General features: G+C 49.6%; 1 protein-coding gene across 1 annotated transcript; it reads right to left on the bottom strand.

Moving 5' to 3' along the window:
* Window positions 1–617: 617 nt before the first annotated feature.
* LOC144149219 (uncharacterized) lies at window positions 618–27,040 on the bottom strand. The gene is made up of 4 exons (XM_077680758.1): window positions 26,045–27,040; window positions 14,311–14,608; window positions 10,323–10,664; window positions 618–1,570 (listed from the first exon to the last, which is right to left on the bottom strand). The coding sequence occupies exons 2-4, from the start codon at window positions 14,559–14,561 to the stop codon at window positions 1,408–1,410; spliced, it is 756 nt and encodes a 251-aa protein (XP_077536884.1). The 5' UTR covers window positions 14,562–14,608; window positions 26,045–27,040; the 3' UTR covers window positions 618–1,407.

Here is a 27,040-nt window from a genome sequence, read left to right as displayed (position 1 = left end):
GTTTCGAAGAAGCGTTAAGTCGCGGGCGCGGATTACTCTATAAGCCCGTCTCCGCGCTGGTCGCGGAGGATATATTAATGTTTGCGAGCTCTCACCTCGTGACAAAACGGCCCAGAATTAATTTTTTTTTGTCGTGTGCTGAATCCCGAGTATAATTTTGAACTATCCATCGTACTTCTTTCGTAGAATGCTCGTGAAATTTATTCCACATTGACTTGTCAATATCTGAGGTATGATATTGGCAAGCATAACTGGCGTGCTGTCAGGTATGAGTGCTCCGCTAGATTATGTAAGCATAGTCGTAGCAGGAAACGCTGAGTTTCAGAGGAGTGGAATGTCACTCAGCTCCATGCATATGCCGGTTTCGCGACGCCGGCCTGTGACACACACCTGGCGCTTATACACACCGAATGTACCACATTAAGATCGCGTCAGAGACATTTACACTCTTAAATACACATTTGGGAACCGAGTGACTGCTCCACATAAATATGTATTTAGAACACCTACAAACGGTATATCTCAGCCGCGAAATGCAGCAAAAGCAACGGCGACAGTTGGGAGCAGGCCGGAGCCTCCCGCGGCTACTCTCGAAACGGGCGGCTGCAGGATTTCACTACATGTAGGCAGCGCTCGAGGCGTATAGGAACTTGTCTGAAGCAAAAGCGGCACTCACGCCATATTTGGAGCAGATATCCCTTGCCGCCATCCTTCCTCGTACAAGTCGCGAGACAAATGAAGACACTCGACAAATACAGCCTGCACGCAAGAAATCTTTATTTTCTCGGAGCTGATCATCCATGGTCGTGCAATAAATTAAGTTATGATGAAATCCCACATGAGGCCACTCTCTGAAAGTCCAGCACTTTTTTATACCCCAAAGGCGACCAGGGTTCGCCAAAAGAATCGCCACAACCAGATGGGGACCGACACCCTGTAGAGCCGACGTACACCAGCTGAAACATGAAATGAACGTTGTGACGTGCACGCACATAAAAATGAAGGGCAGACACACTGCGGGCGTCCACGCCGCTCGGCTCTTCCCGAGGCAGTTCAATTTGACCAGGAGCAAATAAAGAAATGCACTCAAAGGAAGCACGCGCCCGTTGATCAAGCTGCCTAGTGAAGACTCTCATATCGGCGAGCCTAGTAAGCGGCGATGCACTGTAGTCGTCGCAATGAGTCCTCTCGAGATCCTAAGTTGGTGTAAAGGGAAACAAACGTTTGGCGCTGGCACAGCCCCGTTGAGCAAACTGCAAGGGCGTCGTCAGAGATGCAGCCGACTTGAGGCCTCACCATGAGCACGTGCCGTGGTAGGATTGCGCAGCCTCTGTGACGTCGTCTTGCCGAGCGTGGATGCCATGCTCTTCCATCCCGTCTCGATCCGGGACATGCTGGTCTTGCAGGCTACCGGAGGAAGTAGCTGACGATGGTCTGTATTATCTCCAGTGGCGACACGATGCAGCCGTCGTACTGGCGCGAACAGTCGGCGTCCTCCTGACGACCGTAGCGGGCGGCCAGCTGGTACTTGGAGACCACCGTGGTCGGCTCGTCCGGTGCCGAGTACGGCCTGCGCAGGGAAAATCGCGAGTGTTTAGAAAATTAATACTATGAGAACGATACTGAGCATCCGATGCAAGGGTGCCAATATTTCTTCAACTGTGTCGCTTTAGTTGCGTCGTCTAGCAGCGCAGCCACTCTAGAGAACGCTGTTAATGTAATAGCCGCTCTACATTAAATTCTGTATATACCCAAGCGATACAAACTGCTCAAATCTCTAGAAGAAAACTTTCCTCTGTAAAATTGTGTAACTACGAGGAGCCCTTTAAACGCACAGTATAATACAATTGGTTCATCCTTCTAGTTCGCGTAATTTTACAGCGCAGAGTTTTGTCCTTGACGTACACACCAGCTACCCCCGCTTCCAGGCATTACAGATATTCGGGAACTTTCTCCGCTAATGGGCATTGCGTACGGATTGCGACATTGCGTGCAATACCCATGAGCATTAATGCACTAATGCCGTTATTCGGAGGAAATGCCACGTAAAACTATAACGAATAGACAATATGTGATGTGAGAGAGCAAATTATACCCTATGATCGCGCGAGTGTGATGACACTTCGTGCATTCCACCACGCAGTGTAGCTCTTTCCTCTTGCAGCGTCTGGGATCCTAGTGCTGCATTTGCTTGTCGCGACGTTGCACGGTTTGTGCTTATGGGATCTACTAATGGGACCCAGTCACACTTCTTTCAACTTTTTTCTAACTTATAGAATGATTTCAGTACTTACTCAACAGGCACATTTAGAACTGAGAATATGGGGTCACAAAGAAAACCTCAAACAAAAATCACGGCGCTACGCCCATCAGATAACGTATAAACGTTCCCGAAAGAGTTTTCTTTCTCTGTCTAAAGATTGTTTGCCCGCTTGGGCGACGTCACTCGTGCTATATCGCGGCCGTTGGCCGCCTTCCCTACAGTCGCAGCGGTAAACGCATCTGATATAACTACTTAAAAAACGGAACAGCAACAAAAGCAAAGCATAAACTTGAAGGCGTATCTGCCCGGCAAGCAAATCACGCGGCGACGCTCTTAGCTGGCGATAACTACAGCTTTCGCGGTGTTTCCTAGTAAGAAGGAAAGAGTGAAAGCGTTTATCAGCAGTGTTGCAGGGCCTCTTAAGGAGGCTCACCTAATCACATTCCTATGGGACTAACTATTTCGCGACCTACGTGCTTGAAAATTGTCGCAACGTATCTACAGTATATAACACAACTAGTAACTGTCTTTCATGACTTTGCAACCGCAATCGATAATCACCAACAAATAGATGCAGTATTTTTAGATCTGTCAAAGGCATTTGACCGGGTGCCGCACAATTTACTTGTGGCTAGACTCAGTGAGATTGGTTTACCCGACATCACAGTTCGGTGGATAAAGGCTGCACCCAGTTTGTTGAATGCGATGATGTTTGGTCAGACAGTCTACGTGTCTTGTCAGGAGTGCCGCAGGGTCAGTGTTGGGACCATTGCTGTTCTTAGTGTGCATTAATAATATTGCGAAAGAGATTGGTGACAGCATAAAGGTCAAATTGTTTGCAGATGATTGCGTTGTTTACTTTGATATCAAGAGTGGTTCTTGCCAGACTGCATTGAATGAAAATATTTGTAAGCTCGTGGACTGGTGCGATAAGAGGGCATGGGAATTAATTTTCCAAAATCAGTTTCTACGGCCGTTACAACAAAATCCGCTTACTTGCACTTATGTTATTAAAAACCGTGCTCTCGAAGTTGTAACGTCTGTCAAATACTTGGGCTTAGCAATTACTATTAATCTAAAATGGCGTATGCATATTGACAATACTTGCATCAAGGCCTTTCTGAAGCTATCCTTCTTGAGAAGAAAATTGAAAAGACGTCCTTCTAATATTAAGTTAGAAGATTATCGCACCTTGATTCGCCCAGTCCTCGAGTACTTTTCAATAGTTTGGGATCCGTTTCATGCCAAGAATGCTAGTACCGTTGTAGGAAGCGGACTCGGTTAGTGTGGCAGATGCGGCTTCCTAAATAGCGTAGGCCCGGCCCGGCCAGAAGTGAGAGCGGCGAATTCGAGCTACCGCCCACCTGCACGATCATGTTCCATCTGTTGTCGCGTGCAACTGCTGACGCTTGCCAGGCACCGTGATGATGATTGGGCGCTGATGGTGACGATGGCGATGGTGTCGCTACACCGTGATTGAATGTATCCAGCGTCTTGTTGCACAGTTCATTTTGTCAGACTACGGGGCATCGTCATCAGTAACAAAAATGATAAAAAAAAACTCAGCTTGCCTCCACTTCTACTCCACCGGCAGGTCGCCCGCCTCAAAGTTCTGTATCTACTGTACGACAACAAAACCAGCCTGTCACGCGGCCTTCCCGCGCCACTTAGGTAATCGAGGATCAATCACAGCAAAACCATACGACCGTACTTCATCCGCACTAAAATATTTCAGATGTTTTTTTCCCTAACACCATAGGCGTGCGCAGAGTTCTCGATTAGGGGGGGGCAAAGCCTTACCGCTGCCCCCCCCCCCCTTTTACAGCAACTCCCGACCTCTTCCCACTGAAGGCCTAGCGGTCCGAATGCAGTGCAAAGAGGGATGGTTACAAAATTTTTATTTCAATGCGATGAAATTGCAACACATACAAAATATTTCTGAGCAGAAATTTTTACTTTAATGTGTTACATTGGCAAAATATGGGCCAATTTGGCGCCCCCCTTCAGATGATTAGGGGGGGCGGCCGCCCCCCCTGCCCCCCTGTGCGCACGCCTATGCCTAACACCATAGAACAATGTAACGGTTTGCCCGTATCGATTACGGAATGTACAAGTGTTCGTGCGTTTGAACATGATTTGTATAATCACCTTTTGTAGCCCACTCCTGCTTGGGAAGCATGGAGGAAAGAAAGAATACCTTTTCTTTCCTCCATGTTGGGAAGCGATGCTGTATGGTCCCTAGAAATCTTGCTAGTCTGCCGTCCGCCGGCCGTCGCGGGGGCTCCGCTGTGATGCATGCAGCGGCGGCGCTGCGCGCAGTCGGAGCGCGGCCGGGCGGGGGGAGCGGTGCGGAGGACGGCGCTCGCCGTGCTGCCTCCGTACGTCTGCTTGGGTTCATTTCAGCCCATTTTAGCCGTGCGTTTTCGTTCTACCTTCGTTTTGGCTAAGCGTAGCAAAAAAAAAAAAAAAAAAAGACTCCCACGAATATGATCAGTCGCAAGTTTTAACCGAAGCATGAAGTCACGGGAATACGCTTTCGCTTATTGTGTAAAGCCACACGAAAAAAAAAAATCGTGTCATTTGAAATATGCAGCACAACCACACGGAGTAGCGTCAATGGGATAAAAACATCTCAGTTTTGAACTTTTATTTCGTTTACTTCTTGCACACATACGACAAGGCTAATGAACAAAAATTGCGTGCGATGTGCAACCTCTCGAGTAAATCTAGCGACCTTTACAAAAACAAAGACAAAAAAGCACATCACATTCATTGTGGCTACACAACAATATATATAACAAAAAGATGGGTAATGGGCAATTAGTAATTACGAAGCTTAAGGTTAACACGCAAGCTACCAACTAAAACCCACATAATTTAAATCTATTTACAACGTCACACGGGAGCCTGCAAAACGTGCATGATCAATTCACATTGGTAGTTACACAAAGCTAATGATTCACACAGTACAAACCAAAACCCGCAATATTTCATCTATTTACAATATCACACTCTAGCCTGCGAAAAGTTGCATGATCGGCTGTGGTAGCTATACAAATGTAATGATTAACACAATACAAACCAATTAAAATCCACATAATTTACACCTATTTACAACATCACACTGTAACCTGCAAAAACGGGCATCATTGATCGATATTAGTGGTTATACAAAGCTTATCATTCACACAATGCAAACGAAAACTCACATAATATAATTACATCTATTTACAACCTCACACTGAAAACAGCCCTTGAATATGAAATTAAAAGAGAAAAACAGTTCACTAGGAAAAAACATTTGACATCAACCATCGTCAGTTGCACCTCCTCAACTTCAACAGTTTCATCCTTTGCTGCTTTTCTGCTCTCTCATTGTTCTGAGATTTTGTAAGGAAACGAAATCTCAGAAGAACGTAGAATTTCACTACGTTTTTTGTGAGTGCAGCTGCATGAACTTTACAGCCAAGGAGGGGCAACTCTGTATTGCGCAAGAATGCCGAAAAATCAACCAGGCTTTTTTCGTGCAGCTTGTTGACACTGAAATATGTCGTGAAGCTATCCTCAAGCACCCCAATCGCTGCACTCAGGGGTCCAGACGGGTAGAGAAGGCCACCGTTATCAAATTTCGCAGTAAACTGCGAAGCTTGATCGCTTCGCATTGCTTCCGACTTATCGGTAGTCAAGGAAGAACCACAATGCTCACACTGCGTCATTCTTAATGCCTTTCGAGCTACATAACCCGCAATATAATATGTCAGCATGTCATGACTCTTCTGTACCACACATGGGGTGTGGTCTGTGGAAATGCAGGACACAAGCGCTGCCTCTGCGCCACTAAAATTCCCCTCATCGATGAGGCAGTCAACGGCATCAATGGTTCGCTGCGTTGGTGGCTGCAGTTTAGTGCCGGATATGAGGGAAGTGATCACCTGCGGCGAGCAATTGCCAGACTTTGGTGGCCTAGCAAGGTTATAAAATGCAAGTGCATTTATCGTGAGGAGGAACTGTGCGGCAGTGGGGTGGTCATTTGTTCCTGACATCTGCCGAACAATTCCGAAAACATTTTCAAGTTTGTCTTGGCTCAAATTCGCAGTGAGCAAGTATCTGAAGCCGACAGAAGTTAGGAATTCAAGTAGTTCAAGTGTGCTTTTAATTGTGACACGAAGACCTTCGGCTGTGTTTTCTGAAAGAAAGCCGCCTTTTCTGACTTTGGCATACTGTTCCCATTCTGTCAGGTAGGACAAAAATTCCTCCAAAAATTGGCAGTTTGACGATCTTAGGTAAAGAGCTTTATTTGGTGTGCGGGAAGTCATAACCCGAATCAGCCGGTTGATTTTTTCAACAAAACACTGCGTAGGAGCCACTGGGCCGCACGCTTTTTCAATCTTTTTCGAGTACAAAAAAAGTCCCTTGATGACCTCATCCCCGAACAACTGGAATGCAAGTCCCACTCTCATTTTTTGGAATGCATCGGGGCTAAGGTGCACATTTGTGATCTTTGGCATCACCTTCAAAGACACGCTTTTGCAGTCGCTTTTCCATGCTTCTCTGATAAATCCCACGTTTGTGTAGCCTTGAGGCGTATGAAACCCCGTGGTTACGAAGGCGTTCCTGAGGTTCTTTAGGAGGTGGGGGAAATCGGAAAAAAAGTGCAGATGGCGCGTCTGGACAACTGGGTGTGGAGCCTTGCACTGTATGCCTTTGATTGTACCTTCAAGAAAAAAAAAACACGGAGAAAGTTACCAAAATCTATTCAATCAATCATCTAATCCGATTAATTTTGTAACGTACACAGAATTTGGGCATGAGGCTGCAATGCTGCTTACCTATAATTTTCTATTTATAGAAAAGAAATAACGGCACAGCAGGTGTAGCAAAAGACAACCATTACTACCTCTCAGAAGGTGTTACATGAATACTGTTAGCGAGATTTTGATCGTTCATCTATGAGAGAGTGACAGATACCATGACGAGTGAATAATTCTTACCTTTTATGCCGAACAACTTCCACATTGATCTATTCCACGTTGCTCCATCGCAAGTCACCGAGTCCACAAATAAGCCAGCTTTCTCACAGAGGATTGTTGCCTCGACGATGATTTTCGCCAATACATCTCCCTTGACGTTTCCCCGCGAAGCAAACACTCCCAATATCTGTGTCCAGTTTCCTGCATATTTCAGTAGCAAATAATGAGCTGCTTTTTAGTTCGACTTTGATACAATATCAAAGTTATAGCAGCTGTAAGTAATTGAAAAATAAATACCTTGATATGGTTGAAAGATCACCACCATTCCATGGTCGCTGAGCTGTTCCCTTTGAGCATCTGGGGTAAATTGTGCCAGGTCCACGAATCCTTCTAAGTCACCTGTAAAATGGAAGCACGTGAAGGTTACAATCAACCGAATGAAAACCCCTTTAGGCATACATGCCTCCCGAAAAGCAGAAAAAAGTTCTCGTACCTGTAGGCTTGACGTCCAGATGCTCGGATATCTTCATCTCGTCGAAAACTAGCCCTCCGTGACGAGAAAAGGCATCCATGTCTTTAGTTTTTTCAGACAGGGCCTCGAATATTCTTGGATTAAATCCAAAGCCACTTTTGAAGTTATGAATGCGCTTCTGCAGACACGTTCTTCCCGGAAGAGCCATGATGTTGTTGCGTCTTATGTGCTCATAGAGTTTCGGGCTCCTCATCCTCATTATGATGCACTCAAGAAGCCACTCTTCCGTGTAGGCAAATCCTTTGGTTGACTTTCGCCTCGCTGCTTCAAAGCACGTTCTCACAGCTAGCTGCTGTTTTCGAGGAAGACCGCTGATTCTGGCTTCGAATTCTGTTTTGGACAGTTCTTCATTTTTGACTTTAAGATCATCTATCACCTTCTGCACTCGGGCAAGTTTCTGCTTCGCGCGCAGAAGGGCACGTGTTTTTGAGGCTCTCTTCTTTGCATTAACCTTCCCAGAAACGGTCACACTATTGTTTGCCCTTTTTCGTCTAGAAAGCGTGTTCATTGTTATCCTTCGCAGGTACCTGCATGCTACACACGCAGTTTCAGAAGAGACAGTTAGGGAGCATTTTGGGGAAAAGTAGCTCCCGTTCGATGAAACAAATGATTTGCTTGTGGGCTTCAAGCCACAACCAGGGCACAACTTTAGGTTCCCTACCTCGAGCAACAAATTTTCTGCCTCCTCCGCCGTCTTCAGTTCTTGAGTTCTTAATTTCTTTCCGCGAATGTACACTGCCGCACAGACTGAATCTCCTGTTGATGACTTCAAACTCAGCACAACGCGTCGGCTCACGTGCAGACTGTCTAGGGCGCCGTCGTCGCTCAAATGGCAGAACGCAAACGTTATGTCACTGCTAGCACCGAGGTCAACCTTCGTCCAGGGTGGCGGCGCCCGCAGCTCGGTAAACTCGCTCGCGACATCGGGGACACAATTAGAGTCATCCAGGTGCGAGGCGGCACTACACGTAACGCCTGAACTGCCTTCTGCATCAAGGTGCCGTTTCTTCGGAGGCGGTGGTGGCGGCTGATCGCACAAATTGCGCTCTTTTCTCTTCCGAGCAACAGGTTTCGACACATACTTGGGGGCATCGGGAAACACTGTCGGCACAGCATCTTCCGTCAGCCGAGGCACATCACGTGGGATTTCAACTAGATTACCTTGAATAACGGTCTTGAAGCTTCGCTCGATGAAGCACGGTTCGAAGTGTCTCTCACACACGACGCTTGCGTCATCCAAATCCTTGTCAGCGCGCTTTATGTTACGCGCCCACTGCTGCAGCTTTTCCTTGTCCTTGGGAGTACGGAAGATGGAATATTTCTCCTTGCAGGATTTATATCCGCTCTTACACCCGGGCACAAAGCAAGTACCATCGCGCTTCGCGCGCTTTCTCGACGACATGGTGAAGGCTTTTCGATTTCCCCATTTGAACTGAAAGCCTCGCAGGAGCAGCAGTGAGAGCAGCAGTCGCAGCAGCGTGTGGAGAGGGTATGGTCCCTAGAAACAAAACTTTCTAGGGACCCAAGCGGGGACAAGCTGTTTATAATCATTGTGGGAATTTTGTGACGAGCCGGGGTGTTCGTTCAATTTACCAGCGCAACTAAAGCGTGTAATGGGCTCACGACAAAGAAACGGATACGAAGTTTAGAGAAGGCCTTTCGTTTGGTCTTCTCAATTTATCTGTGTCGTTCAAAGTCTGCGGTTGTGCTCGCAACGTTCTTAGCGAGAATCCTAGCCATTTGAACTTGCTCGGACAGAAAGGTGTCAACGCGTGAAATGTGTGCGGCCTCTCCGCCTCTTATGGCACTGCAACCATCCTGACTCCCCTTTGTTTCTTTCTTTCTTTCTTTCTTTCTATCTGAATAAAATTCTCAAGGCTGGCTCGGTCTACAAACGCGTTGCACAAACCCCGATGCGCCCGCTCTCCGCAGCAGTAGCGCGCGGCACAGGCCGGCCGGCGGCAGCTCTCGCCCGGCCGCTCGGGCGCTCCGATTGCTAGCAGCGCCCTCTGCGCAGCGCTGTGCGTGCATCAGCGGCGCGGACACCCTTGCCCATAGAGAAGGCGCGGGGACGGCAGACTAGCAAGATTTCTAGGGACCCTAGATGCTGGCTGCAGTGTTTATAAATAGATAAATAAATAAATAAATAAATAAATAAATAAATAAATAAAAATACAAAAGGTTTTCCAGGTCGATGAAAATGATCCTAATGACCTAGTTTGCTTATTTAAGAAATATATCACTTTTGCACTGAAATAGAAATGAATATTAGTTTCGCTACTTTGCACTAGGTGGCGCTAACTGTAGAGCAAGCGAGTTTCTTATTTTTCAAAACGGAAGTGATATACATTTCCAAAATAAGCAAAGTAGGCTGTCGGGAATATTTTCACGAATCTGTGTACCTTTCGTGTTGGGGCGCGATATGTTTGAGCCCGTGGGTCGTGATATGCATGAATGAGTCAGTCCCGTAGGAATGTGATGAGAGTCCCTGCAGAGCTGGCTTTGTCGCAAGGCGTGCCCTATCCCGAAGGCGCGAGGAGGGGACCGCTGTACTCACGGGTAGAGCAGCTGGAGCGCGAGGCCGATGAGGCCGTACTTGTTGGGCTGGTTGTGGGCCTCGCAGACGCTGCGCTTCATGCACTCCTGCGGGTCCAGGCTGGGGATGCTGGGGAACTTCTCGAGGCCCTTGTCCACGCGCGTCATCACGAACTCGCTGAAGCCCGCAAGGCCGCTGCCCGCGCGGAACAGCAGCGTGCGCTCGTCCGCCGGCTGCTGCTGCAGATGCGGCTCGCTCCTCTCGGCCGAGCCGGCATGTCCTCCGCCAGGCATGAGCAGAGGGAAGAGCATGCTCAGGGCACCCGCCGTGGCCGCCGCGATGAGCCCCAGCTCCAGCGGGGACCTGCGCCGGGAGGGCGTTGTGAGAGCACGGCGTACGACGTTGGACACGGCGCCGCGTCCTGGCAGAGCTCTCCACAGTGTGAGCGCTAGATGACACCTCTGCGGTAAACAAATGTAAGCAATTGCTGCTGAATGCTCGAGCGGAGCTCGCATCGGACCGTGTTTGGTCCGAGTGTTCCGTTTACGAACAACACGGGTGAGGCTATCTGTTGAAATTATCTCGTTCATCCCTTCCCTCTCTTGTGAGCCGTGGATGGCTCGTCTGACCTCTTGGTCCGCATCATCAGCTTGCTTGTGTCCCCTGTAGGAGAAAGGCCTCTCCCGTGTTCCTGCAGCCCTTCCTGTCCTGCGATGCCCCAGTCCACTCTTTGCCTGCGAATTCCTGATTCCGTCACTTTACCCGACCAGCGGTCCTCTCCTACTTCTAGTCCCGTCTCTCGGTAGCCACTCTGTTTCCGTGATGGTCTACCGGTCTGTAATGGGCTGGGATTGTACGCCCAGCCCGATTCCGCTGCTTCCTCTCAATTTGAGCTCATACCCAACATATATTCTTGTTCCCCAAGGGGGTTTCCTTTCACTACGCCCACGCTTGCAGCGAAGCATTCTTTTCGGGCCGTAATGGCGTCGTTTTCAGCACGAATGGTGGATGGAGCGAAAGCGATGCAGGCGATCTCAATGGCAGGCTAAAAAGCTGTAAAACTACATCTGCTTTGTTTGGAACTTTCAAATCAGTCTTAATTGCAACGTCAAACGGGAGTATTGCGCGACGTTTGCCGTTGTAAAGGAGGAGGATGGTTACACGCTGTGGCAGACCGCCTACTCGCTTATGGTAGGAAACCTTGTGTAGCTTTGTTTCTAAGCAGCAATCCATACGTTGGCATCTGAAATTACCACACACCCGTTACCGGTCGTATTGAAAAACAAGTGTTGAGGCGATAAGCGAATTCTAGAAGGAGTTTTCGTGGTATGTGACGGCCGTCGCTAGGTTCCACACGGAGTTTCGTTTATTTCATGATTGCAGTTCTAGGTACCAAATAACATTGCCACAGTTCGCAACATTCAGCGGCTATAGGTGGCGCCACGAGATGGCCGTTAGAGAGATCACAAAGCTGGACGGGGTCTGTGCCAGGTGGGCACCGAGTGGTGTGTCACCGGGTCACCGTTGCGACGCACGACTAACATGTCGGATGAAAGGAAACGCTGCCTTGTAGAAGGCGAACAGTTCGTGACGCGGGGTGCTACATATGTTGCTATCTGAAATTCGTCAGTGGCCTGGCTTGCGTAGTGATTTCTCCTTTTTGCCGCAACTGAGCGCTGCTACCTGATTTTTTTGCGCACTCCTCAAAATGTTGTTGCTTGTTGCTTGTTTGCGTTGTTATATATTATTTTGAGGCCCACTTTTTCTGGTAGCGGCTACGTTTTATTTATTGGTTGGTGAAGTGGTTTGGCGCCGAGAAATTCCGTGCAGTGTGCAGCCTAGACTGCTTGTCTTGACCTCTCGCTGACAGCGTATCGCATTGTGTCTTGGCCTTGTACCGCGAAGTTGTGGTACTTTTCACGGCGCCTGCCTCCGTGGTAGAATGGACGCGACCACGGCAGTTCGCGACGACTAGGGTGCCATATATATTGTACTACGCTTTCACTGCGCGAGCACGACGCCTGCCCTCGTGACGGGTTCGACGTTACGATTGCAGCTTGCGACGACTACGGTAACTTTGCGATACCCTTATAGCGCGTGACGACTACAGCGCCGTCTCATGACGCCTGCCTTCGAGGCGTGGCCCACGCGACGATGGCAGTGCGCAGCGACTGCAGCAACATTTCACGGTGCCTACCTTCGCGATGGGATAGACACGACGACGGCAGCTTGCGAGGAGACAACTAGCGATTCCGTTTCAGGGTGCGACGATTATAATAGTAACATTATACAATACACTTTCATCACACGAATACGGCACTTTCACAGCGCCTCCCTTCATGGCGGTGCAGCGCGCTACGACTACGGCAAGATTTCTCGACGCCTGCCAACGTAGCGTGGCCTTTTTTTATATATGCGTGATCGGCGTCCCGATTCGAAGCTTATAACAATCCATCCCTTCTTGAGGCGGACATCAAGTGGCGTGCTGCGGCACTGCGGTACGCACCACTTTTACTATCACGGACTGACCGCACGCGCAACGTTTGTGCTTCTTGTGTTCCAGCGTCCCTCGCCTGTTTTTTTGCTTTTTTCGCTAAGCAAGACCACGGACCACCGACATCAGCCAGCCTGAAGCCACACTCAACTAAACATAAATACACACAGAGAAGAACCAATGTTTCGACTGGTTCCGGCAGCCACCACGTGGCGGCGCCACTGTTGGTGAAAGTTGCGAATCGTGTGCGGAGCACTGCTGAGGTCTCTCGAATCTTATTTTTTTTGGCAGCGATAGCATGTGTATATTACCAGCATCCTGCATTTCCACGTATGTTTGTCTGAGCTCTTGTTTTGCGCCAGTGAAAAGAGAGGAGCGTAAAGGCAACCTTATCCGGTCCCACGCCGAGCGCCCGCAATCCGCGCTGGCGATTATGGAGTGTCTCGTGTCTGCGGTCAATGGTGCAATGAAATGAGGACTGAAGTCACTCCTGTACACAACAGCGATCGGCCGATGGCATAGGTACACGCAATAGTCGGCCTAAACTTCCTTTGTGAGGAGGATGTACACGCGTATTAGAGGAATGCTCAGCTCTTGTCAAAAGCATGGCTAACAGGTGGCCTGGACAGGCTATTCCGCTATTCCCGCGTAATGCGACCCGACGCAGATGCTATCGCATTTAGTTTTGCTTGACCGTAAGCTGTACTAGTGCACAAAACCACTTTAGGTGCCCCATCAGCATAGGGTCAGCAGCCGTGTTTCACAGGGTCGCGTGTCCCACGCCTGTAACCTGATTAGAGTTGTGGAGGATGAGGACGGCAGAAGAGGGAGGTCTCTCCTCCTTCACGTCTTTCTCATTTCTCCCCCTCTTACAGGTGAAATTCCTCTCTAACAACACCTCGTCCTCCGAAGCAAACATCATACGAAGGCTGAGGTCTGACTGCTATCGTAAAAAGTTCTCCACAACTGCTAGAAACGGCGGGTGGCCGCTTTACGAGCGTTCTAAAGTTCCCTATGCCTAAAGGCGCCATGAATACAAAATACAACTTTGGTTCGTTGTTAAGGAGGATCTTTTGTTCCAATACCGATGATACCAATTTTATCGCAAACTTGCTACACAGCTAGGCTAGATAGCAAGGAAAACGGATGAAGCAGTAGCGGCTAACCAGCCGCCTTCTCGCCCGCTCTTTATGACGTCACCGTATCTTGTTTTGTATGTTAATCGGGCCTCCAGTTCCATTTTTTTTGCCCTATCACTTGAATGCTAACGTGCAGTTAGCACACTGACAGAAATGTTTTTAGCCTCCCCCCTGTTGCTTCCGCTGCTGATGTTCGCTTTAGCGCTACGGGCAATGTATAGCGCGACATTTGAAAGTTTCTCAACATTTCTTGCGTTTTCACGGGTAAGAAAACGTGTTTTGTGGATATATAATGAACAGGCAGCTCTTCAAAATAAACGAGGTTTTACGCTGTCTTCGTGGTCCCTTTAAGTTCTACGTGCACATTGCAACGCACCTGAAGGGCGAGCTTTCGGCCAGATATCGTAGGCTGAATGCGGCCGTGGCGTTGCCAGAGGCTGCGCCGAGCTCGTTGAGGACGTGGTCGAGCCGGGCCGCGCTGTCTTCTTTGCGGGCGTACAGGTGGGCCGATCTGGACGGGCTCGCGAGCGACGGGGCCTGCGGAGCCTGCGAGGCCAGCACTGCGGACACGGCCAGGGACAGGCAGACGGCGGCTGCCATGTGATGGCGGCGGCAGGACGTCGGCATAATGGCGGCCTCTCGTCGGTGGAGGAGCCGAGAAGAACGCAGCTCGACTGTAACGAAACGACGAAGTCTCTCAAGTTCACGCGGGTGAGCGGGTATCGGATTAACACTGAGGGCAGCTGTAGAGTGGACAGTTTTATTTTATTTCATTTCGTAAATCAGATTGCGTCAGTTCAGGTGCATCACCCGATTTCACAAACCAACACTGTCCAAACAATTAAAGTGCGTCATACCAATAACATTGATGAAGTAGCTTGAGCCACTAACGTACTTCTTAATGGCACAGCATCGTCCCCCAAAACTACTATCGTTCCAAGTCAGTTTGCTAAAATTATTCGACCCACGACATTTTAGAGCACGTGAACAAATAAGCGCCGTCTCCACCGATTCTCCGACGGCCTTATACTGTGTCCCCGAGTAATAGGCTTCTTGTGAAACTATCTAAAACTATCGGTTCTTGGCATATCCACGCAACCACTGCTGGGAGGCGTAGGAGGAAAAGCACGGCACCCCCCCCCCCCCCCCCTTACCATTCTCAACATTTTAAGCTGGGACCGGGAGGGAGGGGGGGGGGGATGATTTACGAGCTAGGCCGCGATTTCTGCCGATCATAAAATTACTGCCTATGATTGTGTTCTTGTCGCAAGCTACGCACCATTGTGACGCAGTTTAGGTGTCAGCCAGTTCGCAATGTGCGTGAGGAAAAAATAAACAAAGCACTCAGGACGTAATGCATGACATCCCGAATTCTTTGTTTCTTTAATCCTAAAATGATTCCTTGTTTAGATTGTGCTTCTTTTAATTTTCGTTTTTTTTTTACTTGACTCTTTTCTACTCCTTTCCGGTTCTCCCTATTCCCTTTTGCGTCATCAGGTCGCTACGAATATGAACGCACTATTTGGGGATTTGGGGACGGGCGATGCATGGCTTATGGCAATAGTAACTTGGCTGAGTACCAAACAGCGTTACTCTAAGCACAGTTTCGGACTGAACTTGCGCTGGACTGATTCACGTGGAAGTTAACCCGAAAATTAGGGCTAGGTTCATTATTTGTTTACAGCGCGAAAAAAAATCTGGACGCACGAAGAGCGACCTGACCAAGACAAGCGCTAACTTCGTACTGCGGTTTATTGAGGACAACGCACTGTGACTTAGTGCAACAGATGCGAACCTGAGCTATTAAGCCTTCAGAACGTTGGCACTGCATATAATGGAAGACAATTGACCTTCACATTTGGCACAACGAACAACGCAACGAAAGTGATCGCGTAACCAGAGAAGAAATAATCCAGCTCCCTTTGTGACAGCCTAAGGAAAGGCATACCGACGCATCCGTCACACTTTTAGGAGCGCAAACAATTTTGGCCGCTCCTCCAGAAATCTGGCCGTCTGTCCGCAACGCGTGCCATTTAATATAAACGCCCGACGGTCTTTCACTAATAACGTACCCTTGGTTTTATAGAAGGGTCTTTATAAGACGTCGTATGCCCTATGGCTTTCAAAGCATACATACGTAAAGGTGTACAGTTAAACCTGGATGCAACGAACCTCTGTGTAACGAATTCCTGGATTTAGCGAAGTTTTTCAATGCCCTGTTGCCACCCCCCTTGACGCCCATGTGTTTGCGACCTCTATAACGAAGGGCATTGCTGCGGTAAACCTTGATGTAACAAAGTCGATACGCTGATTAGTCATTGTTTTGTTTTTTTACTTTTACTGAAAAATCGGCCGGAACAATGCACTAATCGAGCAAATAATAGCACTACTGTAAGGAGCCAGCATCAACGAAACATCTAAAATTGCCTAAAAACGAAATCCGTCATGAAGATGAACGGAGCGGCTAGCGCCCCTCAGTGGTAACGTAGCATCCACTTCTGGTTTGGCTTTTGTATCGTGACACCGCACCGGGTAGCTAGATTAACTAAACTTTACTTTCTTTTCGCCCGCACCCTAAACTACAGCGCGTTTCCATATGTTCGCGCGGTGTCGGTTCGAGACATTCGTGTTGAGGTGCTAGGCCCGCTTGTCGGCGTGTAGTGGCGCGTCTCCGCTGCCATCCCGTGGTATCGGTTCGTCGGGGAATGGAAGTTTTGTCTTTTCAAGACAAGCTGGCAATTTTAAATGTCGTCTCCACCGGCGAGAAAGAAGAACGTCGCCGCCCGGTGCAGTGTCCGAGCTGGCACCCTCTTAATAACAATTCTGAGAGCGGAACGTCAAGTCCGTGAAAAGGCGCCCTTTCAGCACACGTTTGGTTCTTGAAACGCGTTAAGGCACCGAAAAGTGTCAAGAGGCAAAAGTGATACTGAAGTTGCATTTATAAATACGGGGGTAAGTCGCTTTTCTGATGGAGGCGAAAAGCAAGAACGCCCGTGTGTACGAGATTTCGGCGCACGTTAAAGATCCCCAGGTGGTCAAAATTAATCCGAAGCCCTCCACTACGGCGCGCCTCATCGCCTGTTAAACCCTACAATCAATCAATCAAATACGGGGGGGTAAGTGAGCATGCTTCTTCGCAGAGCCGTGCAGTGCCTCGCGCCTTCTGAGCTTCTCTCAGGAGACGGAACTGGCAGACTCGCGGTGAAAGGACCGTGTATTGACTCAGTATGGGTGGTGCTCGGGTGGAGCAACTGCCGGCACATCTAGCCAGGCTAACCGCGTTTGATCTAACGGAACAACAACAACCAGCACCTGAGCTCGCGCGAAAGCAGCAGGCGCAACTCGCTCGGTTTTTCACTGCGAAATAAATCCTCGAAGGCTGAGTTCACCTTCACTCATGACGTCTAGCATTCTGGTTTTGTTTCTGCTTCATTCCCGCGAGCCTTAACTCGAAACCTGCATGTAACGGAAAAACTGCGATGTCAACTTCGTTGCATCCAGGTTTAACTTATGTGCGAAATGAACCCCTGGAACGAATACTTACGTACTATCTAACAAGCCCCGAGCTGCTACAAATCTAGGACGGTTGCAAGTTCGGCGAGTTGGTAGGTGTTCATAGCAATCGCAGTGCGACAGACGAGGCAGACAGCGCAATAACCACAGGACGAGCGATGACTCTCAACTACATTTATTGAAAACCCGCCACGCACGCTTATACCAAAGGCAAACAAAGCCACACGTGTCAAAGTTGCATACGGAAAAAGAAAGGCGGAAGACACGAGCTATTTGTCGTTATGCATGAACTGAACCTCATTATCAGCAAGCGCCAATGAAGGGTGGCTGGCGCAATTTTCGCCCCTCTTGTTAATGTGATAGGCTTCAACCATTTCTCGGTGTAACTGCTTCGGGCGCTCGGTAACAACATCAGTTTCCTGAAACACCGGGTGGCAGCCGCCCGTGTCGCAGTGTGAGGGCAAATGCGGTCGCGGACGTTTGTCCAAGGAGAGCGCATGTTCTTGCAATCCAACATTTGCTCACCTGCCAGCCGTATGACACAGCGCACGACGCTTGTTTAGCAGTCCACATATCTGTAGTGGAGCGCGGAGGGCCGTGGATTAATTGGCGTATTCATGGGAGATTGTGGCCACTACTACACCAGGGTGGTCAATCCTGCTCTGGTGAGGGAGTGCGTTACCGGCAATGGTCGCCGGGGTAGGCCGCCCCCAAACCCAGCCTCATTCTCCAATTCAATCAACACGCGGATTTTTTTTAATCCGGTGAGAATTGTGCGGCACCGGGATTCGAACCACGGTCCTTCTGTACGCGAGGCGGATGCTCTATCTCTACGCTACCGCTGCTCCCTTGGTCATTAAGGGTAACAGATTGGATCCCTAGAGAAGGCAAGCGTGGCAGGGAGCGGCAGAAAGTTAGATGGGTAGATGGGATCAAGAAGTTTGCGGGGATAAATTGGTCGCAGGTAGCACAGGACCGGGATAATTGGAGATCTATGGGAGAAGCCTTTGCCCTGCAGTGGCCATATAGATAGGCTGATGGTGGTGGTGGTGGTGATGATGATACCTGTACACACGCTTCGTGCCGCACCCCGATTCGGCTACCCTTCCTGTCAACGTAGCCTCTCCTTCTACGGCAGCGCCCATGCCCCCACTACCGTGCCCTTGGGAAGACTGATGAATTACCACGCATGGCCATTGATCTTCTGAAAGTGTTCCGTGAAACTGGTTCCGGTTTGACGTTAACGGTTGAGCTTTCAAAAAAAAAAAGAAAAAAAGAATCAGGAGCTGCAGTTTCTGGACCTCCACTGGAGATTTGAGGAAGGCCATGTGTGCTGGTTGTACTTGCCTAATGTGCACTGATTTTCAAAGCGAACGCTTTCTATGCCTCACTTGTGCCGTCTATCGCAAAGCCTTACTGCAGGAAAACCAACTTTTCCTAACGGGTTTCACACAACGATATGATGATAAGTGAAGGCACATCAAATGCGCCCTAGAAAGCGCTTCGTGTTCTGAATCGAACCTGAGTTATGGCACAGGGCATTCGAAGTCAGTAAAGAATGCAGTGTGTTGCGCCACCATACTGTGGATGAGAGGTTCGAAGGTCAGTTAAAGAGGCTGGAAGCGGCAGGTTACCCTATGAGCAGCGCTCTGGAGCTGTGGCAATAAATTGGCCAGGCATGTCAAATCTCGTGGGGACCCCGATAAGGAAAGAAAAAAAAAAAAAAAACGGAAGGGAATAAGCTGGCCGTGATTCCCTATGTGCACCGTACGTCGCACGGTTTGAAGAATGTTGCAAGTCGGCATGGTGTCACGGTGGTTTTTTCCGCCCCGCTTAAACTGGAGGGATTGTGCGCTGCCGTGCAGAGAAAGGCTTCGTTGGCAGGAAGGGCAGCAAAATCACGGTGTGGCAAAAAAATTACCCCATCTTCCCGAGGGGAACCCTGAGTAGGATGCGGAGCATCGGGGGGTTCCGTTGCGTTCCGTTGTGTTAGTAGTTGGGTTTGGGGGAAATTGTCGAAGTTCCGGTACCGCCACTCGACGTTCTCGAACCGACGCTGCTTGACGTTGCCGAAGCTCAGGAACCGCTGCTTGACGTTGACGCTTCGAAGCTGCTTCGCGCTGACGAAGTTCAGGGTCCGCCGCTCGCTTCAAGCGTTTGCGTTCAGCGTCGCGTGCCCTTCGCTTCGCAGCTTTGTCTTGAGTGGACGTAACGTTGCCATTAGTGTTTGGGCTGATGCTGACGCGTGCTTGCGCCAGCCCACTCACTGACGGGACTGTTGCTTCCATCACACTTCATCGGAAGCATCAACGGAGTCAACCGAAGCAAGCGCTGCACTGAACGCGCGCAGCGCTCTACCCGCTTTATATTCACACTTGAAGGAGAAGAGACTAGAGGAGGAGAGTAGCGCATGCGCCGCGAAAGCAGAAGCGAGAACGCAGGAGAAGCGCAAGCAGGTGGTAGGAGAGAAGTGGAGAGAGTAACGCGCAGCTGTTGGAGAGCGGGAAGGAGGAGAGTTGCGCATGCGTAGTGTGAGTGCGGACGCCGACGCCGCGGGACATAACCCAGAGCAAGAGACGCTCCGCATCTAAAAGATTGAGCACAGATATGTGGACTGCTAAACCGGCGTCGTGCGGTGTGTCATACCTCGAGCAGAGTGGAAAGCCGGACAAGTTGAAAATGGTTCATGACTGGAACTGCGCACAAAAAAAAAAAAACTGGACCAAACTGTGTGTTCTCTTCCCTGGTCCAGATTTTTTTTTTTTTTTGCGCAGTCCCAGTCGTGATACATAGGGCAGGCTGAAAGGTGTGCAAATGTTAGATTGCGAGAGCATGCGCTTTCCTTCGACAAACGTCCGCGACCGCACTTGCCCCAACACTGCGACACGTGCGGCTGTCACCCGGTGTTTCAGGAAACTGATGTTGTTACCGAGCATCCGAAGCAGTTGCACTGACAGATGGTTGAAGCCTGTCGTATTAGTAAGAGGGGCGAAAAGTGCGTAAGCCACCCTTCAGTGGCGCTTGCTGATAAAGAGGTTCTCTTCATGGATAACGACAAATAACTCGTGTTTTACTTCTTTATCTTTTTGTATGCAAATCTGACACGTGTGGCGTTGTTTGCCTTTGGTATAAATGTGTGTGGCGGGTTTTCAACAAATTTAGTTGAAAGTTAGCGCTCGTCCCGTGGTTATTCTTCCGACTGTCTCGTCTGTCGCGCTGCGACTAGCTATGAACTTCTACAAATCCTCTCGTGCCTTCGTATTTCGGTAGCCTTTCCGCGTGCACACGTGCATTTACTAATGATTTGTTGCGCCGTCATAACCTGTTTCGAACGTGCAGTCGCTAAGGTATGAGTTTACTGTTGTCAGCGTTGGTGTGGTTAGAGGTAGAGCGCACACGAAGACGAGTGCAAAAACGACATCCTCCTGAAGGCGAACTCATCAAGAGCGGAATTAAGTAAGCGTTTAAAGAATAACCGTCGGTTGCAGAAGAATGTGAATGTTGCTTTTGAAGGCATATATACGTTTAAGATTGCATTCAGCAACTTTAGCTTGCCAGTACTTGTGTCATCAGTACACGTCAAGTTTCCCAAGTGGGGGGTCCGCGGGCCGCAGAGGCCACGCCAAGGGTCGGCGAGTTCCTCGGTGACGCTTTTCTTTTCCTGCCTTTCGTAAAACCCTGCTGCCAACGCGAAAATGTGGCTTTGCCGCATCACACGTGCGTTTTAGCTCCTCAGCGTAGGCGGCACTTGAAAGATGGCTTTTGTGGCAACGCCGAGGTTGTGCAGGACGGGACACACAAAATGCGGCCATATAAACAGGTGCACGGGGAAAAGCGGGCTATTTGGTTTGTATTCATAACTGGCGCACCGTATACATGGGGACAAAAACAAAACTGTTTCACGAAGAACCGCGGTGGTCGTGGGATGACCTTTTTTTGTTTTTGTCCCAATAGCGTGCGCAAAGCTTACCGCTATGAAGAGGAAATTGTTTGACTACAGGACACGTATCAACATACTTAATGGTGGTGGTCTCCTATTTATTCTGCGAGCTCAAAAGGGGTCCTCGGCACGCTCTTGGTATACCGGGCCATATGGTATATTTATGGGTTCCCAGACAGTTTATCGAACGCCGTTTTATCGAAGAAATGTACGTTTTATCGAACCACCTCCGTTCGTTTTATCTAAAGTACGGTCTTTGTGCTTTCATTGTAATTTTTAGTGTTTGTTTCATTTAACTGACCTTTGCACTAACCTAATTTGCAGCTATAGTTTCATTCGACATTGTCTCGACCATGCATTATGTGCAGCAACCTGCGTACATATGTTGACGCGTCTTTCCCTCCCTTTCGTTGTTCTCGGACGCGTTTATTTTATGGCTTTGTTTCTTGAATGCCCATGGATAGCTCTCTCAAGCATGTATGTTCCATTTTTTGTATTACGGTATTTGCCACTATCTTACGAACCCTAACCCCTTGCACAATATACCTTGGTTGTGTTCGGTGTATTTAGATTGGTATTGCCAAATATACACCTTTCACGGACGCTCATGATCACGTGATCTGGCTGTCAGAATCTCTGGTTTCACTGTTTGTAGAGCCACGTCTGTGAATTCAAGTGACGTCGCAAGGGTAATCGTTGTGGGTGTCGTTTACAGCTTCGCTTTCCAACCACCTTCCCAGCGTGAATTGGAGCCAATTTTTTTCCTCTCTTTAGTTTTAATTAAGTCGTTGAGAACAGTAGGACATGGCTTATTAATAGCCCACAAGAAATAAACACCGTGCAGATAAATAGCTAGAAATTCAGAAATAGGAGGAGGCTTTTACTAGCTGTCCAGTTTGGAGTTTTGACGTTAGACGCACAAGCGCTGATTTGGTTGATTTTAGTGTTTAACGCGTCGTAGCAAGACGTCGGTTATGAGGCGCGTTGAGGGCTCCCGATCAATTTTGACCACGTGCGCCAAAATCTCCACACACAGGCAGGGGTTTTCGCTCTGCGCCTTCACCCTAAAAGCGGCCACCGTGGCCGGGATCGAGCCCGCGACCTCGGGCTCAGCAGCACAGCCTGGAGCCACCAACAACAGCACCTCAGCCCTCGCGCCACCGCGGCGGGGTTGCACAAGCGACAAGAGGTGCCTCGCTTGCATAAACACGCGCGGCAAAGTAATTACGTGCCGATACAGAAGCGGAGTATGACAAACTAAGAAGCATATCAGGGCATTATGGCCTAGTGTACGCTACAATGACGTGGTATGCAGCGGATCAGATGGGGGGATGGATACGGAGATTCGTTCCAGCTGCACAATGAACCGAACAAAAAACTGACGGAGAGAAACTTTGCGCAACCCAAAAAACATTAAAGGCATGCAGGAAATAAAAGGCGTCTACTATAAATGCTACAAATTTTGGTTAATAATAAGGACCCGCTGCGGAGACGCAGACGAACCTAAAAAATATACTGCAAATTTTCTCAAATGAAAAGGCTGAGAAAAACATTTCCAATAAAACGGCTTCGATAAAACTTGCGTCGATAAAACGACGTTCGATAAACTGTCCGGACCCCATATTTATGAAGAGGCCATAAGCTCTATTTTATTATTAAAATTTCCTAAAGGCTTCTACAATTTAAAGGCCGTCTAATAATAAAAGGCTGTGGAGCTTCCAAGGCAAACACACGTAGAGGTACCACAGCGGGGAGTTTACACAACTTTTTGTGCGTTTCATGAGAGGAGCAGTCGGAGAGAAGGAGGGGGGGGAAGGGGGGGCATGCAAAAAGAGAGCGAGAAACGCGGCACTCAATTTAAGATTAGGAATTTGCACTGGGCGCCTGGGGATAAACATTCTCCTAAACAAAAAGGGAGGCGTAACAAGACAGCGGCGGCAGCACTTTTTGCCGTCCTTTCCTAACTGGCCCGCCGGTGCGTGAGCGCGCTGCTTTCACAGCACAGCCCCAAGGAGGCCGGCCTGTTACCCCCGTTCGCTGCGCTGCTCGGAAAAGCAGGCCATTTGCCTCCTGTCTGCGTACGCGTACCTGCACGAGATCATCCCCGCTGTATCGCTCGGAGCCACGGCCGCAAAGAAAGTTGATACGCCGAAGCGTGTCGTTCCGCCTGCCTCCTCCTCTGACACCCCTGCTCAGCGGCACGTGCGGGCACGTGTCAGCCAGAGAGAGAGAGAGAGAGAGAGAGGGGGGGGGGGCGCAGCGGAGAAGAAACGCCCCGAAGAAAACACGGCGAAGCGAACGGGAAGCGAAGAAAAGGAGACCGACCGGACGGCGCGCCACCTTTCAACCCAGTGACCCGTTGTTCGCGAGAAGGGCCAGGAACGGAGCGGGAATAGCGGCGGGAGGCCACTCTTCTGCGCTCCAGGAAGTTCAAGGGGACGGCCCTCTCTCCATTACGTCACGCTGCGCAAATCCCTCTGCCAAACGACGATGGAAACGACCGCGAAATGTCTCCTCGTCGATGCGTTCTTGAAAGCCGTTGGCCGGTAGCACGTCAGGGCGCGTTCGGGCAGAAGCGCGAGACACACCTCATCTGTGCCGGTGACTTCTCTGGTTGATGGCGCTGATGTTTTCATGCCCTGATTATTTCCCAATTACAATTGATGCGCAGACGGGCAAAGTTAGCAGTTGGACCACTAATGCAATAGTGACGCAGTAACGTCATTGTGTACAACAGCGAGGTATCCATAATAATGCCTTTACTTTACTTGTTTGTTTCATTTAAACTCATAATTTCATTCCACCCGAGGACAGATTGTCACGCGTTCCCAGTATTTCCGAAAAGTCGCTCACGTAAAGGCAAAGGGCGTGGACGGCCCTCCCCCCCCCCCCCCCCCCCCCCCCCCTCTCCCTCCTGGGTGGGCAGTTTTTTTTTTTCCCGAACGCGCACACCGATCGAACAAAGGCGACGCCCGCTGGCAAGATCCCCGGCCACCGCGCCCGAACGGGACGCACCTCATTCAGGCGCACTTCATCTCGCTGTCACCTTTGGAGCGAGGCCTCTCAAGATAAATCCTTCTTTCCATTGAGAACGGTGGCAGCGCCCCTGAGAGGCAGACCTTTCTGCGTATGATCCCACCTAGAACAGGTCCTCGCGAGCGTAGCAGGAAGTCTCCACTCGAGACTGCGAGTGCAGTTCGCGGTATTTGTACCTTTTGCTGCCTTTTTTTCCCTCCCCCAGTTTCATTTTGATTGTGGCCGCTGAATATCAGCTCTCTATAATAGACGTACGCGCGCCGTAATGGACATTATGCGCTTCCAGTGCTCTCGAAAATGTTAAGAATTTGTGCGCGGTTCGAGGCACACACGCGTTGCAGCTGAGAAGGACCTCTCGCAAAATAAAAAAAGAAATATCGCGTCACTCTCTCCTCGTACGACCTACCGCGATATTTCCCTCCATATAAACGTCCGGTAAACGTGGAAATACGTAGCCGAGAAAAGTTTCCTGCATCGAGGTTTTCGTTATATAAGCCAAATTTCCCATTATGAACGGCTCTGCAAAGTCGGCTCCATCTTTATTTCGTAACTCCTTCCACGGTATTCATGAATAAATCATGAATAAATTTGTTGCAGTGATGCTGCCTGGCTTCTGCCGGCCGGTATCGAGTGTCCGTCGCCGACGAAGACACAAGAACTCACAGCTCCGGCAGAGGAACGAAATTGTACTCTGTAATGAGCAGAAAGCGTTCATAAACGCTGCGCCGCAGAACCACAGTATACAACACAACGTGTTCGGCCTCCAAGAAATTGTCAGCGGCGTGCGTACTGAAACGGGTTATCCAGAGAGAATTTTCGTTGCAGTTGCTGCCATCAGTGGGTCTCCTCGATTTACCAGTCCGCGGGCAGTCCGAGGACTGTGTTCGGACCGGAGGTCATAGGAATACATGGGAAAATTGAGTGCCGGATCGCGTCTCGGGCAGTCCGCGGACGATGCGGGACTGATAATCGAGGAGGCCCAATGTATCTCAACTTCAGCATCAAAGAAATGAATAGGATGAGTTATGCGTTGCAAACACGGTAGTCGAATTTCTATTCCATTCCTTAGGTCTTTTTGCACTGCTTTCGACCCTTCCTGGGTGCACATAACAAAAGAATACGGTATTCTTATCTGGACCCCGTATGTCTAACAAGCTGTAGTCAGTGCATCGTGCTTCTCATCCCAAAAGCCGCCGCAAAAAGAAATAAGGGGGGGGGGGGGGGATTCGCGCATGTTCTTCTTTTTCTCTTACAAATCGTACTGCTGACCAAGCACAACAACCAACTTCTAAATTCAGACGATAATTAACAGTGCGAAGGATGCTATTTCGTTCCAGCAACTGTCACTTTCTTCAGCCAGTCGTCTTAGCGACGCAGCATCCATCAAAAATCGATCTGTAATTCATGGCTGAGCAGCAAGCCAGAGAGACGTGCTCTATCGGGTCAACCGCCAGAAACCACGCCGTATCGGCGGGTCCCACTCCGCTAGGCGGCCGACTCCGAGGCAGCAGCAAACGAGCAAAACGGATTCAGCCAGCGGAGTGACGTGTAGACAAAACAGCTGTCAACGGATGCTGAATGTGAAGGGGGAAGGCGAGGGGGAAGAGATTGCGGCTCTCACCTGTCCGGCCGGCGAAGAACAAGTGGTCGCTCTTGAAGGAAGGGAGTTGCGACGTGCGGTCCCGCTATGCTGATGACGCGGCTTCGGGGACTCGGGAGCGCGGGCGCTTCTTCCTAAGAACAGCGGGCAAACCGGTGCGTTGTTCCTCGATGTACCGTTTTATCTCGAGCGAGGAGGCACGGAGCAGGCTCTGTTCGCGGATCTCGTCTCCGGCGGGTCACGGCACGAGTGGCCGTGAGGAGAGCGGTCGTACGCAGACGAGAGCGACGAACGCCGAAATCCGGGCGCGTGTCCGGAGAGGAAGGAGGGGCAGACGCTGCCCTTCCCTCGCTGCGGGATCCTCGACGCCTTCTCTCTTCCTCTTTCGAAACCTCCCTCTCGCACAGTTCTGCATTCCGGACATCAACACCCCCTAGACGAAAAGGGCCGGCTGGGTGGGTGGGTATGCATGGCTCGAGTCTGTGATTCTCGAATTGACACTCTCCTGTAGTGAGGAGGTTGGAAACATCGGCGTCTGTTCCACTACGTTTCCATTCGAATGGGACGAGGTTAAAGGAGCGGTTAAAAGAACCTTGTGAGTAATTTTTTGGCAGCCCGAAAAGATGCATTGCACGCTGCTTGAGCCAGACAGAGGCGTGTTTCGTGGCCGGACTGGGGAAATCCCTGCTCCCGCGTTGGTATTATTTTACCTGCTGCAAGACCGGAAGTACAACTTCAGTATGGCAGAGAGGAGTGTGCGGGTCGTGAGCACCATGCCCCGTTTTATCCGTCCTACGGTCGTTGTTCTCTACTAATCTTGTGGCCGCGAGGGAGCGTTTATTTTGGTCTTTTAAAATCAAAATCAATAATTTTTGAACTGGTCTTTGAATATCAGGCGTTTAGTACCACGTGTTTCGCACGTTACGGACTCGCTTGGTTGCAAGGAGAGGTGACTGGCCTCGTCGATTTTAACTTCAAATGAACCTCAGCTTGCCTGTAACCCTTCAAATGCTCAGC

The sequence above is a fragment of the Haemaphysalis longicornis genome, unplaced genomic scaffold (assembly GCF_048455015.1).
Source record: "Haemaphysalis longicornis isolate Haplotype H1 unplaced genomic scaffold, Haemaphysalis longicornis Haplotype H1 scaffold_8, whole genome shotgun sequence".
In the NCBI taxonomy this organism is placed as follows: Eukaryota; Metazoa; Arthropoda; class Arachnida; order Ixodida; family Ixodidae; genus Haemaphysalis; species Haemaphysalis longicornis.
This window is presented reverse-complemented; position numbering and strand designations above follow the sequence as displayed.

Excerpts from the sequence above, each read along its gene's own strand:
- LOC144149219 (XM_077680758.1), bottom strand. The coding sequence starts at position 14,561 with ATGCCGACGTCCTGCCGCCGCCATCACATGGCAGCCGCCGTCTGCCTG. Across the intron at positions 10,665-14,310 it reads GCCGAAAGCTCGCCCTTCAG|GTCCCCGCTGGAGCTGGGGC; the intron begins GTGCGTTGCAAT and ends CTCCCGGCGCAG. Across the intron at positions 1,571-10,322 it reads GCGCTCCAGCTGCTCTACCC|GCCGTACTCGGCACCGGACG; the intron begins GTGAGTACAGCG and ends TTCCCTGCGCAG.